Source organism: Pan paniscus, chromosome 9 (genome assembly GCF_029289425.2).
Source record: "Pan paniscus chromosome 9, NHGRI_mPanPan1-v2.0_pri, whole genome shotgun sequence".
NCBI lineage: Eukaryota > Metazoa > Chordata > Mammalia > Primates > Hominidae > Pan > Pan paniscus.
The window spans coordinates 96,083,241-96,098,891 of record NC_073258.2 but is presented as its reverse complement, the minus strand read 5'-3'; the positions used below and the strand labels follow the sequence as shown (position 1 = coordinate 96,098,891).

General features: G+C 38.5%; 1 protein-coding gene across 2 annotated transcripts in view; it reads left to right on the top strand.

The window, feature by feature from the left end:
- Positions 1-7,328: 7,328 nt before the first annotated feature.
- Positions 7,329-15,651, top strand: part of SESN3 (sestrin 3) — a 66,572-nt gene continuing 58,249 nt past the window's right edge. Inside the window, exons 1-2 of one of the 2 annotated variants that reach the window (XM_055094770.2) lie at positions 7,329-7,689; positions 15,365-15,397. In XM_055094770.2, the coding sequence (XP_054950745.1) occupies positions 15,389-15,397 (9 nt within the window). In that variant the 5' untranslated portion in view covers positions 7,329-7,689; positions 15,365-15,388. Of the gene's footprint in view, positions 9,070-15,364; positions 15,398-15,651 lie in introns of both variants that reach the window. The other variant, XM_003828412.6, reaches the window with a different exon arrangement.

Sequence of the window (15,651 nt, the reverse complement as noted above, 5' to 3'; positions counted from 1 at the left end):
ATTAGATTATAAGCCTGTCCTTTGTTACTTTTATCACCAGGACTTACTACTTGGTAAGGGTTCAATAAATAAATGACTAAATAAAGGATTATCTGGACAGCATATATTTCAAAGCATAATTTTCCAATTTTGCAGCCTTCCAGAATCTCAAAAGTTGCTGCTGTGATTCCAAGTTTGCAATTCATGTGAGAATGCATCATCTCAAGACATTTCATCTTTGAAATTGCTGTCTTTGTTGCTATCATTCACATACACTTTGTGAATGTGTCTTCTGGCTCATAAGGCAAATTTTACCTTTGTATAAAAATATATTTACAATTTTAAGACATTGGGAATTTTTTGATTAAAATAATCTGTTCACTTGATTTCTAGCTAACAAACTCTAATATATCTAATCACGTCATCCAATGAGTTTTTTTGAGCACCTCTTAGATTCCAAGTACTAGAAATATTCAGATGAATCAGTCTTGTCCCTAAAGATGCTCAAAGTCTAGATATGCCATAGTCACATCCAGAAGATCTGAAAGTAGAAGTATAAATTATTCTATTCAGAGGTCCCTTTCAATCTCACCTCAGTCCTGTGTTGATTTCCTGTAAACTCCCTACAATAGAATACTACATTATCTAAGACTTCTAAGTCAACAAATTATAACTCCTCTTTACTCCCATTAACTATATCCTACTCCCAACCTGCCTTATGCTTGTGTGACTTTTTCTATTTTATTAGTCTATTCTCATTTTTAACACCCAGACAGCCAGTATATTTTACAGTAGTATTATATATATATATATATATATATATATATATAATATTTCAGTCTTAATTTCCTCATTTCTGAAAGAAGGGTTGAATATTTGGGACAGTGGATTTGGAATATCGAGAAGACTGTGACTAACAACAACAAAAAATCCCTCAGAGAACAAACAAAAACCAACACAACTCTAGTGATATTTGAGAATAGAGCTTCTTTTACTTTTTCCCCACCTACTTGAAGAAATTCTCCTACTTCTCCTATACACTGTTTCCACTAGATTCTCATTGAAATATACTGAGACAAAACAAATCACAAAATTATAGAGTTTAAAGAGGGCTTTGAAATTCTCTACTCAGACATGGATTAAGCGTGAATTTAATAAAGTTTAAACTTTAGGGTCCATCACTAGCATTGGCCCCTTCTGAGGTCCTGAGAGAGGTCCAAGCAATTTACCCACATGGTCATACTCTTAAATACATTTCAAAAGTAAGCTATTATAACCACCACTGGTAAAGATCACAGTTTCTTTGTATTCCGATTTCCATCCTTCACAATCTCCCTCATGCTGGAGGCATTGGAGAAGCTGTGGGTATCTTTGTTGATCTGGCTAAGGGGAAGTTGACATGGACATACCTTTATGTTTATGAGTTAAATTTATGGGGATCACAGTCATTTCAGTGTATGGTTATTATTTCCAGTAGTCTCAATAAAAGAATAGGTTCTAGGAATATTCCCACTGCCCACTGGGCCAATTCACCAGCCATAATATCACAAAGATGTAAGGTCACAGGCTATTTCATGACACACATGTGTCCTAGGACACTCAGAACTGGGAATGTGTGCTAGGGGAAAGATTGAATTCTCTTTCCATTCCCTCTAAAAAAGATAGTATTACAAAAATCATTAATAGGACAGGCATAGTGGCTCATGCCTGTAATCCAGCACTTTGGGAGGCCAAGGTGGGTGGATCATGTGAGTTCAGGAGTTCAAGACCAGCCTGGCCAACATGGCGAAATCCTGTCTCTACTAGAAAAATACAAAAATTAGCCAGGTGTGGTGGCATGCACCTGTAGTGTTAGCTACTCTGGAGGCTGAGGCAGGAGAATTGCTTGATCCTAGGAGGCAGAGGTTGCAGTGAGCCAAGGTCGCACCACTGTACTCCAGCCTGAGTGACAGAGCAAGACCTTGTCTCAAAAAAAAAAACAAAACAAAAAAGTCATTAACATATGAAGAGGAAAGTGGAATATACAGCCCCAAAAATGTAGGGAAAAAGTAATACAGGGTTGTGTCAGGCAGTTAATAAAAATTTGGTTTTTTTTCTGGCTTCTGTGATTTTATAGTATTTTTCATCTTTTAAAAATTTATTGTGATTTTATTGCTGAGTTTAAATACGTATTCATTTTCATAACTATTAATAATTTTGCATCCATAATTTTACATTCCTTTTTTCAAAGAAGCTTCCTATAGCATGTAAGTTTTGGCCCCCACAAAAACTGGATCTGCTTGGACCCAATTTAATCACCCTGCCACATTTAATAGAAAAGGAAGTGATTCCAAGTGATAGATAAGCTGTGATTCCAAGCTTGCATATATCATATAGTTCATATATAGTTCACTGAACTAAACCCTAGGTCTCTTGACTTTCTGTCCAGTGCTATTTCTATTACCCTATATTAACTTACTTTTGAGACAAGTATCTCAAAATCAAAGATCTTCACTGGAAAAAAAAAGACAAATAAAAAAAAATCTCCTAACAACAGTATATAATAATAGAACTTACATAGCATTTCTTATAAGCTAGGCATTGTTTTAAAGTGTTTTATGTAGAATTCATTTAATCTTTAAAAAACTCTATGACAAAACTAATCTTAATATCTTCATTTCTGCAGATGACGAACATTGAGATACAGGAAAGTTAAGTCACTAGACCCAGGTCACACAGTATGCAGAAAGTATAACATCCTTTATATTGTGTCAGTTCACAGTAAGCATTTATTTAGGGCTTACAATGTATCAGTCACTTTGCTGAGCACTATAATGCATTATTTCAGTCCATCTTTACAATTGCCGTTTGAGTTAGGTAGCATTATTACTCCATCTTACAGATGAGGAGATTGAAAGCATAGAGAAATTTAGTAATTTGCCCAAGGTCATACATTTAGTAAGAGGCAAAGTCAATACTCAAATTTATGTCTAACTCCAGAACCAGGGCTTCTAGCCTCTATGTGATGATGCCTATCAAATAAAACACTTTCAATGCATCAGGCCTGGCTTCCTTGCTCTTCCAATATTACCACATTACCTGTGGCTCCTTTATCCTAAAGCAACAATTAGAATAGGGATTTGAGCAGAATGAGGATAAGAAGCAGAGTTAGCAGCATAAAGGACATAGTAGTCTCTTCTTAGTTAGATAATTGTTCAGCCCATTGTGAGATATATATACATACTATATACAGTGTATATATGTATATATATATAATATATATATTAGGTCATTTTCACACTGCTGATAAAGACATTCCTGAAACTGGGAATAAAAAGGTTTAATTAGACTTACAGTTCCACATGGCTGGGGAGGCCTCAGAATCATGGTGGGAGGCAAAAGGCACTTCTTACATGGTGATGGCAAGAGAAAGATGGGGAAAAAGCAAAAGTGGAAACCCCTGATAAACCCATCAGATCTCATGAGACTTACTCACTATCACGAGAATAGCATGGGGAAAACCAGCCCCCATGATTCAATTACCTCCCCCTGGGTCCCTACCACAACACGTGGGAATTCTGGGAGATAAAATTCAAGTTGAGATTTGGGTGGGGACACAGCCAAACCATATCAATATACATATATTTTTTTTTCAGGGTACCTGACATCATCATACATCATACATCACAATATTGCTTGCATGTGACCCCTTTCCTTTTGTTATAGTAAAGAGGTGACAAATTTATTTTTAATTAATGTTCTCTGATAAAGTTAACAGTGATAACTAACAGATCAGTAATTTAGATGCTGGAGAAGGTTTATGGAGGTTGCAAATTCAAATCCCTACAAAGGGCAAGAAGATAATGTAAATAAAATGGCAAAATTATAACCCCTAGGGAGTGGCAGGGACCTTAGTAAACAGAAGAGTGCATGTCCAAACCAAATAGCAGGTAGTGAGCTCGACAGATGGTTGCCCTGTGGGAATATAAGCCCAGTGTAACCAGATCTGACAATTTTTCTAAAGAAAATGGAAATCTAGATTTTTGGTTTAAAAAAAAAAAATCCTGAATTGGGAATATTTGAAAGCAATTCAAAAAATTTTTAAAAAGCATCATGCTGGCTGACTTTGTGCAAGCCAAACAAATTAACCACACCCTTCACATCTGTAGGCCTTTTGTAGTCTGCTTTATAGTGGGGTTAAATACAGAAAACTCTGATCTGAAATGTTAGAAGAGCAAGCTGACAGGAATTTGGGTCCTGGTGGAATATTTGTTTTTTGAAAAATGAGCTTCGATAAGAATAATCTTAGTGGAGGTGGGTGATTGAAGAGGTGGAATGGGGTGGGAACTAAAGTAGTGGCCTTTTGAGAACAGATCCTCTTATTTCTCCTTTGGAGTAGTACTGGTCTTGGGCCTTAGAAAAAAATAGCAGGAATCTAATTAACAGCTCTGAGGGAGCAATCAATTTACAATTGTGTGAAGTGTAAATTCCTTTGTGCAAGAAACAAATTACAGTATTTGCAAATGTGTAAATAATGCAGCACTTTCCCAGCAATCCAAATGCTTTGGGTGTCCCCTTGAGAAAGAAAAAGAAGACTGAAGAGGCAAAATGTTAGAAAGTGACCTATTGTCTCAAGAAATGGAGTTTTAAAAATATCTTTAGTAACTGATTTTTCTCAATTAACTCCTTATTTTGAAACTATAGAGGAACTCAGTTCTTTGGTCAATAGAATGAGAATATTTAAAGAAGTAAACAATTTCAAGTCCAAAGTCACAGCATATTATTAACAGGGTAACTTCAATCAAACGTGCTAAACACAAAAATTTTCCTTCAACCCTTCCTACACCTCCGGTTTGTGGTAACAACTTTCATTTTATAAAAGAGAGAATGATGCTCAACCCATAATAGTTAATACGTTCAATGTCAGAGAAGGATTGGTGACAGGTAAGAACATGAACCTAATCTCTCTGCTTCAAAGCAGTGGATTTTTCTGAACAATTCAATTCGCATTTATTGGGGGGCTTTTATAAAGAGTGAAATTCATTACTTTCTCCAAAACTTTTTTTGAGCACTTCCCTATCAGTTGAGCTAGGAGCCAAGAATACAAAGTAAACGTTACTCTATCCCTGCCTTCAAGGGGTTTGAAGTCTAATGAGAAAACAGGAGTTAAACCTATCATTTCCCTAGTGAGCTTTTTGGTAAAGAAGAGGTATAGAGGGGCACTATGGATGCTTGGACAAGTGCTTGATTCGGGAAGTGTTTCAACAGAAGATATTCACCAGGCAGAAGGAAGAAGGGAAAGGGATTAAGGTAGAGGTAGGTGGAATACTGATGGGCCTTATGCAGAATGATAGCTTTCAAATGATTGCTCTCACCTGTGTTCTTATTCAAATCTTTCCACAAAATATTATAGCAAGTTGCACCATGAGCCTTAAGACATATGTATACCCTTTTACTCAGAAATTCCAGGCCTAGGAATCAGAGATGCTGCCAGAAACTTAAGTATGAGGAAGTTTATTTTGTTATTTACAATCATGAAAAATCTGAAACAACCCACATATTAAACAATAGCATAAGGATTAAGTAAGTTATGGTACATCCAAGCCATGTGATTTTATGGATTCTTTGCTTAAAAAAATTACACTTTAAAAGAATAATCCAAAACAAGCAACATGATTATGAGATAACAGTTTTGAAATGATGTACAATGTTTAATGAAGTATCATCCTAATTTTGTAATAAAAAATCAAAAAGTAGTTCTCAACATTGGTTGTAATTTTCACTCATATCCTACTTTTCTAAAGTTCTTTCTTGTTTTAAACATACCAGACAACAAAAGGGGTGGAGTTTCTCCTTGTTCTATGTGCAATAAAAAGAACTGGCTTTTGTTTCTTTTCCTCTTAAGTGTGATCCTGGGTTTGAAATAAAATTCCCTTTATAATATTCAGGCTGGCCAAGAAAGGAAGGAAGGTCAGGTGAAGAATGGAAGAGAAAGGAGATGTCCAGAAACTGAACATTTCCATGAGAGAGGAGAATAACTATGATGGGAATGAGGGTGTGAGGACAGATCAGAAAGGGTGGCTGCTGTGTTAAGAATAAGGTACTGGCATTGAGTAGTTGAGGGCAGAACATAAACACATACATAATGGTTCACTGTAAGAAATGTCACAATGTAATACATGATTAACTTCCAAATAAATAGCACTACAGACAATACATATTATAATTGTTTGGAGGAATTTGGTGCAGAGAGCCATCATATGGTCAGATACATGTATGTGACCATGTATTATTGAAGATATTCATCTACTAAAATCTTCCTTTAGCGATCTTTGTTAGAGGGTGTTATTGTATAGGACTAGATTCTCTCGGCTTTCCTTTCTGGAGGATTTAGTTACTGAAGAAATTAAAGGAACTCATTTCGAAAGGATTTTAGCTGTCAAGTGAAAAAAGAAAAGAAAAGGTTATAAGAAGAATGTGCTAGAAAACAATATGAATTTAAAATTCTATTTGAGAAAATTCAATCTGCACAAAAATTCACTTCATCCTTCAATTTCTCCTTTCCTTTAAAATATACTCAAATAAAATCTGCTTTAAAAGCCAGAACCAGCCAGGAATATAGCCCAAGAAATTTACCACTAAATGGGGACACATATGTGTTTCTTAGAAAAACTGTGCCTTGCTGACTTTCTCCCTGCATTTCTTGGTTCTCTGCATCGAAGGGCATGTGGTAATTCCCTCCTTTTCTGAATTTACTTGCTTTTACAGTTTCTTCTAACTGAATCTTAAGCACCTTCCCCACACCATTCATTGCTCTTTAGTTATATATGTCTACATAGCATCAAGCGACCTTTAGCTAACACTGGCTAAATAGATCAACACCTTTACCCAACTACATAACTTAGACCCTTTTGGGGTTTTCTACTCTATTTTGATCTATTTAAACCTGATACTAGCAGATTTCCATTACCTTTGTTTCTTGTGTAGACTTGGTTTATATGTGTTGGTCTCTAAAAAGGGACAGAGAGGAGACAGCTGTTGAGAAATGAGAATGGCAGTTTTAACCGCACAAATTGGTCTAATAGCTTTGATATGCTAAACTTGCTAGCTCCTCCAAGTGTACCTTTCCGATTTTGCATAACACCACCCTGAATCCCTAAGGAAACCAGGGTTGTTTTTTTTTTTTTTAATTGAAAAGAAAGAAATGCAAACCAGTGAAACCGTTCTTTTAAATCATCTCCACATAGATTTCATTCTACGAACTTCAGGCCTTCACAAATCCTGGTACGCTGGAGACCTTTAAAAAAAGGAGAAGCCGAGAATACTGATTAGGTTCTAAAAATCGAAAACAGGTGATGTCATAATGCACAGTCCTGTGGCCACGGCCATGGCCGGGTGGGGAGCTGGGCTCCAGTGAGCACAGAGCTCCTTGCCAGTAGGCGATGCAAGTTATCTCTGGGGCCCGGAGGACACGAGTGAGGACCGGGCACCAATCAGGTTCTCGCTCTGCGCCGGCCTTTGTTCTCACTCTGGAGCAGGTTGCGGGCGTCTAGCATCGGGAACCCGCATTCGACTCGGACGCGCATTGCTAGCCCCTTCGGGAGACCTGGCTCCCCTACCCGTCTGTCCCCCCACACTCGGTCAGCCTGCGCTTTCCCCAGTCAAGTCTGCCTTCTCTCCGCAGAACGTGGACGCTAAAACCCTGACTTACCATTTTAAGCTTTAGAAGAGGTAGGTTTGTCCCAATAGTTTTAAACGGCAATTTGTTCTCTGAACCTTCCTTTCTGAGCAGGGCGCTGTGCTCTGCATGTATCCGAACAGCTGCCTCAGGAAGGTCTTTTGGGTGAGAAAACAAGCCCCTTTGGCCTTTTAGTGCTGGACAAGTAAATGAACTTACATCTCTAAGATAACTGCTAGAAGGTGCTTCACAAACAAGAGGAAACCGCTAAACCAGAGGTTTTGTGTCTCTCCCCTCAAACTCGATTACTTGCGTAAATATATATATAACTCAGACATTTATCCCCTATCCGCCTCCCAAGCCTCAAGTAACTGAAAGCTTTGCAAAACAAGGTTCACAATAAATGATGCGTAAAGTTCTTTGAGATCCCTGGATACAAAGTGCTACATAACTGCAGTCTTCTTTACAGCTAAAGTTAGATTTTGGTGGAGAGAAAGCCTAACCACTGCCCTGAAGGAAGGAACATTTAATCCTCCCACTCCCCTCCCCATTTCTCGAGAGATCAGGAAATATTTAGCTCAATCTTAGACTCTCTAGCGAGCTCTAGCTCCCAACTATTTATCTCATTCTCCTCACCACTTCTGCAGGGACCTGGAGAAGGGGGCGTAGCTTATCTTGGGGGTGGGGCTTGGAGGGCAGTATATTTGCATATGACACACCCTCGTCCTCTTATTGGCAGAGGAGAGCAAACTGTTCCCTGCTACCCTACTACTTAGCTAACCGCCATCTCCCTTCAGTTCCGAGCCTCGGAGATAAACTTAACTTGCCCGGAGATTCAAGGCTTCCTCGGCCCCTGCGATTGGCCGGCGCGACTCCCAGTCGGGCTCTCGTTGCTCATTGGCTGCGGGCTAGCGCCCTGGGGGCGTAGCCGGAGCTGTCCGATTGGCGGGAGGGGCGGTACCGGAGCGTGGAGGTGGTGAAGGTGGTGGGGCGGCGGAGGCGGGGCCGCACTGAGGCGCTGCGGCAGCGGCGGTGGCGGTGGCGGTGGCAGCGGTGGCGGCTGCTCGTCCTAGCCTGGCGGGGGCGGGGGTCTGGAAGATGGGGGCGGGTGGAACAACGGGCCGGTGAGGAGCAGCCGCCGCCGTCTCCGCCGTCGCTGGGGCAGCTGCCGCGGTGGTCGCCTCTGGCAGTGCCGCTAGCTTTCAGGCAGTCGCCTCTCCTCCCGACATCCCGCCTTGAGGAGGCTGAGGCGGAATCGCGGCTGGCGGCGGGGGGACGGACCGGCCCTGCAGTGGCCGCAGTGACAGCCCGGACCCGGCCCTCCGCCCGCTCTCGCCTCGGCGCCCGCAGCCACGATGAACCGGGGCGGCGGCAGCCCGTCGGCCGCCGCCAACTACCTGCTCTGTACCAACTGCCGGAAAGTGCTGCGGAAGGTACGGGTTCGGCCCGGGGTCCTGCCGGCGAGGGTCGCTTCCTGCCGGCCGGTGCTCGGGCGGCTCGTCCCCGGGCGCGCACTGGGGGAGGCTGAGAGGGATCCCCGGGCACCGTCCCTCCGCAGGGACTGAGAAAGGGGGCGTGGGTTGAGGGCAGGAGGGTTTGGACTGCTGCGGCTTTTTATTTCCGCCGGGACAGACCCAAGTCTGGAGGGGTTGGGATATTTTTTCTTCCCTTGTTCCTTTTATTTGGTGCCTTTGCTCTCCTTTACGGCTCATTTCCCTACCTTGCTACCCCGGGTCGGCTCCTTGGGCGGAGGGCGGGAGGGATCCGTTCGATCCTCCTCCCTGTGCAGTTTAGCTGTTGATGGAGGTCGGTGTGAAATCAGAGCAGCTGGGTCGGATCCCGAGGAACCTGGCCCCTCTTTGCTGTGGCTAACTCTTGCGAGTGTTGTTTTTGTTTATTCGGTTGCTTCTGCCTTGCGCGCCTTGCTCAACGCCCCCCGTTTTCAAATTGTTTGGATGGTAGTCCTGTGTCTGTAGTTCAGTCTCGAAAGGAACCAGTAAAGCATCTTGAACTTTATGCCCATGGGAAATGCAATTCGACCTGGCCAGTTCCTGAGGCTGGGGTTGGGGGAGGAGAAGACTGAGGTGGATGTGGGTTATTCCTCCTTAGCACCCCCCTCCCCCCGTGTTGATCCAGAAAAATGAGGCGCACCATCAGTTTATTGCTGCTTTCTAGAGTGACTGATAGAAAGTTTACTCCAGTATTGTTTAGCTTACTTGGCTTAATCGCCCCGTGGGGAAGGGCGAGAGGGATGGGGAAGGGAATGAAAAAAAGGTCTCTAGACTTTTTGATCAGATTTTAACAGCTGCCCCAAAGTAATATTATAATCAGTTTATTCGTATTCAAACTCTATTTTTACATTTTATTAAGTGGAAACGTTAGGTGAGACGCTTCTGTTTGTTCACTACAAATGAATTAAAATTGCTGAGCTGTGCAAATGCATCGGGACTGAAAGCGGAGATGAATATGGTACCGTTTTTAGTCAACATCTCTAAATACGGTTCACTTTGGGATTGTTCTTTCTACATTTTTTTTTTAAAAAGGAAGAAAGAAAAAAGCACATAAGTAAGCAAGCTCAAATATTTGCGCTCTTTGTCCAAAAACTGTTTTTCTTCCTCTGTGGGTCAGGCCAAGTGCCAATCAAAGTTGTTTTTCAAGCCTCTTTTCCCTGCAGTAGGGCTGCTGCTTTTTTTTTTCTTCCTATTTTATTTGAGAGCGTGAGAGCAAAGGGATTGCAGATTTGAGGTTAATTGAACAGTTAAATATGCCTTAAATTGTGTTTATTGGATATGTTTCTCTTGAAACAGATTTTTATTAAATGTGCATGTTGAGTATGTGCAGTTATTTTTTTCCATAAACTCTAGGATCAAATTACAGTTGATACTTGCTCAGCTCATTGTAGGGTAGCTTGTGAGAAATGTAATGGATCAGAAGTGCAGATCAGCTTAGTTGAATGTTAACTCTTTCACTGCAGGGCCAGATGTCATCTGAACTTAGCTTTCAAAAAAATTTATTTCTTAATTTTTAAATTGATGTTATGTCTTTGACATGAAAAAATGTGTCATTTAAGACATGTTTGATTAAAGTGCAGCCTGGTTAAAATGACAGCAAGTTATGTTTTTTAATTGAATAAGGAAAAAGAGCACTGTATTGACTTTGATAAAAAAATTTTTTAATGGCTCTGGCAATTTGTTAGGCTAATAAAATGTTTGGAGGTAATATTAGGCTTCAAAATGTATTTCATTTTTCTTTTGAGAGAGCTATGGCTATGGATCCATGACACTTTGCTAGCATTTAAGATATTACATCTTTCCTTTAGCTTTTAGGAAACTATTTCTGTTTACCTAGAAAGAACATCCTCATTTCTAGCCATTATTAAAAGAAACGTGGAAAAAGAGTATTCACATTTTCGTATTTTATAATTGCTGAGCACATCTCTGCCAGTATTCCAGTTTTTAGTAACTCCAAGGTATTTAATATTGATTCATGCAGTGGCATGAAATAACTTAATGGAAATAGGATTCTTTGAGCCAGTTATAACATGACTTGGCAACATTTGCAGCTTTTTAAAGAGTGCCACTTTGAAGTGCTCTTAAGAGAATCAGTATGTAGCATTTTAAATGTTTCATCATTCTTATAACAATGAAAAGTTTATTTCTAATAAAGACATGTTTTTCTTGTTGATATAACTCTAAGTTAAAAGTCATCTATAACTCTCAAAATGTGATTCTTAGAGTTTATCTTGTTTTCCATTTAATAAAGTGTTCAGTAATGTAGCCAAGTGAGTCATAGTATTTTGAATGTTTGTTCAGTCTAATTCATAATGGAAGAATGAAACTCATGCTCATCCAGTGTGAATTACTTTTGCTTTTATATTTCTATATAATGATGGAAGAAGGGTCACCTTTATATGGGACAGAAAGTGTTATTCTCTCAGTAGGTGGCTTAATTTGTTGCAGTGTGTTGAATTTTAGGGCAACTTCACAAGGAATGGAATTCACCTTCAAATGAAATAATATGGTTTAACCCGATGCCTGAATATTGAATTATATATTGTATGAGAATTACATTTATTCTTAGAAGTCCGTTTACGGTTTTGATTTAGTATCCTCCAAAATAAAGAGACTTATTAAAATATTGAATGTACCTAATTTGGTAACCTTAGGTCAGTAAAAAGAATGGAGAGGTAAACCATATCCATAAATAAATTAACCATCAAAACTATCCTGAAATCCCTAACTCTTAAGTCTAACTTGCTCTATTGTCAATGGAGTAGTTCAGTAAAGTTTTTAATAAAAGAGGAAATGCTTCTATTTATTTTGTAAAGTTAACGAGTTTTTAAGTTTAATCTTTTACTTGAAGAAATTCTAGTGATAACTACAAGAACATAATCCTTTAATTTGAAAAGTCATGTGTCAAACTGCATTGAGGAAGGTAGGTAATTATCAGTCCACTCATCTTCCAGTAAATAAAAAAGTGGCATATTCCAATGTACTTTGGGTATTGAGCAGTTAGTGCTACTTAAATGAATAGTTTTGTGCTCTTTAGAGGATCTAACATTTAAACTTTTTTAATGTTAAGATAGTTATAGTGATATATCTTTGTATTGTTATTGCACTTTTCACTTTGTTATATGATCATATATTTTGACATCTTTTTGATGGTTTTATAAACAAAGATACTGTCAAAATGAAAAATACTAGATTGAGGACTGGGCATGGTGGCTTATGCCTGTAATCCCAGCACTTTGGGAGGCCAAGGTGGGCAGATCACGAGGTCAAAAGATCGAGACCATCCTGGCCAACATGGTGAAATCCCATCTCTACTAAAAATACAAAAATTAGCTGGGCGTGGAATCGTGTGCCTGTAGTCCCAGTTACTCAGGAGGCTGAGGCAGGAGAATCACTTGAACCTGGGAGGCGGAGGTTGTGGTGAGCCGAGGTTGTGGTGAGCCAAGGTCGCGCCACTGCACTGCAGCCTGAGCAACAAGAGCAAAACTCTGTCTCAAAAAAACAGACAAAAAAAAAAAAAAAGAAAAATACTAGATTGAACTATATGAGCCTCATTTTTATAGTCAAAATTGTTAAGTAATAGCAACTTTATATGGTTTAGCCAATAAAATGTATTTGCTCTATCTGTGGACCACTAGTTACATTATGCCTTGGTTAATCAGTTTTCTTGTGTTACATATTTTTGATTGTCAAAGGCAGTTTTTAACTTGATTATCTTAAATATCCTAAGCAGAGATCAAGTAGTTAATTAGTGATGGCAAACCTTTATGCAATGGTTTTCAAACTGCTTCATATGGACCCTTAAGATTCTTTGGGGTTTTAAAATGCTTGAGTTGCATTAAATTTTTAAGTATATTTTAACTTATTTTAAAACTGTAATTTAAAAATATGGGTACCCCCAAATATGTACACATAATTTTAATAACTGGAGTCTAACACCATTATCTTTCATTACAAAATTATTCTTGTGCAGGTCTTGAATTACAATTTGTTCTGCTATCTTTGTACAGATATTTGAATTTTTTTTTGTTACTGTGTCATGTATGAGAAAGATTGTCATTGATTGTGAAGGAACTGGCTTTTTAAAAAGAATTCCTTCCATATTTACTTAAGTTAAATGTTTACTTGTGAGAACACAAATTTATTGTTATCAGTAGTTGTAACTTTATTACTAAAATACTTGAAAGTTGCTTGGTATATTTATATGCTTTATAGTTCAGGTTCAATAGAAGATTTAATTTGTAAAAAGTATTCTGCTGCTTCCCCCAACTCCCCACCCTAAATAAATACAAAACGTAACTACTAATGTAGTGATACTGGAAGCCACAGATGTGGTTGCAGTTAGGTCTTTAACAGATCTTTTGATTTCAAAGCAGAGTTTTCTCTGTAAAATGTTGATAATTTTTACTTGCCTTACAGATTGCTGTATAGTTGGAGAGAGATAGATGTGTGTTAATGAACTTTATAAACCGTGTAAGAAAGAAAAGGACAAGTCCATATATTTTTCCATTTTCCCAGACTATGTTAGTTCTTTCCGTCTTATGGGAATATATTTCAATACATACTGAGTAATTTGGTTAATACTCACTTTTCTGTCCTGTTTAATTATTGTCTGTAAATGAGAGGTAAAGATTATGCTTTTAGTCAGAATGACTTTTTTTTTTTTTTACTTATTTTTGATTTCCATATTTCTGTCTGTATTCCCTGCCCCTTTCCCACCCCTGCACTTAAATAGCAAGGCATTGACTTTTGATTCTCGAATAATTAAATTGCCTCCTTGACACTTCAGCAAATAAGGGGAATTGGTATTTAGTTTGAAAAGACTAAGAGTTAAGGAAAATTGTGCTTAATAAAAGGGGGGGTGGTAAATCTAGGGTAAAGCAAAAATTTTTAATTAGTTTAGGAGAAGAGATGGAAGTAAAAGTCTTTTAACCTTTTCTCCCCATCTCTTCAGCCTTTTCATTTTCTTCCTTTGAAATATTTGGATTATAATAACTTAAGTGTGTATTGACCTTCACAGTTTTTAGGGTGCTTTCACATTATTTCAGTTGATTCTCACAAACTGAGAAGATTTAAGTGGCCTGGTCTCAGTCATACAACTAATAACAAAGAAATCCATTTAATTCTTAATACTGCCTTTGTAATAAGCTGTTTCTAATTGTCCTCTGCAATATTGAGGCTGCTAGGGAATATCCCTACTCCCAGCTTCACCATCTGTGGAATGCCCAAAGATACCGAAGATTCTCCAGGTAATATTGGTTGGAAACATGAAAGTTAGCCATACTTTAAATACTATTGTAGATTAACTGAAGGAGTAGGAGAAGAGTAAGCTGGTCACTTTTATCTCTCTAACAGTTGTTTGGCTAATTCCTTAATAAGATAAAGCAGCAGGTCTCAAAGTATGGTCCTTGGATCCCTGTGGGTCCAAAACCCTTTCAAAAGGCCTGAGAGGTCAAAACTGTGTTCATAATTATACAAAGACTTTATTTGCCTTCTTCACTGAGAGCAAAAGCAGTGGGGGTAAAACTATGCTAGCCCCTTAGTATTAATCAGGTTAGTGGCACCAAACAGTTATCACTGTGTTCTTTACCACTGCACATTGAACAATGGGGAAAAAATTCCAATATCACTGAATGTCCTTGAAGAAGCAGTGAAAATTTAAATTTTGTTAAAGCTTGACCTTTTTGTGTGCATCTTTTTAATACCCCGTATGACAAAATGGAATGTGTATAAAGTGCATCCATTGCATAGCAAACTGGTTGGCTCAAGGAGAAAACTCGTGCAGTTGTTTTAGTTGCAAGCTGAACTAGCCACTTTTTTCATGTAACCCCATTTTTACTTGAAATAACACCTGTCAGACAAACTTTGGTTACTCAGACCTGGGCATTTGATAAACATTATCTTATAAATGAGTAGTATGACCCTGAAAATTCAAGGAAACTAATTGACACTATTTGCTGCCAGTGATAAAATTCAAGCTTTCAGGGAAAAATTAGAATTTTTGAAAATACGTATCTGTCACCAGTAGCCTTAAAGCTTCCTGGTTCTTAAAGCTGTCCCCTTGAGATCAAGTATGATATTAGTGGATGTAATTTTTTGATAATCTGTAATAAAATCTGTCAGTATTTGAAAGATTTACGTAACTCATTGAGCCAATATTTTTCAATTGACCAACAGAGAAAGACATTATTAATTGGGGTCTTTCTTTCCTTTTCAGCCAAGAGCAGCCAATTAGAGCATAATGGACAAGGTAATCTTTGGATCTGACCATTCTTTTTATCACTGACAATGATTGTTGTCAGTTGTTTTCCTCTAGTTTTCAGGATCATTTTGCTTAATTTTGAGGAAATGTTTATCAAAATCATATATGGGTAAAATCCATTTAAACCGCAAAATGTACAAGTGGATTTTAATATGATATAAACTGTTGAGGTCATGGATATGATTTCAGATACATTGCAATTAACCTTTAAGAAGCATACTTGTTGAGTTTTAGTGTGGTAT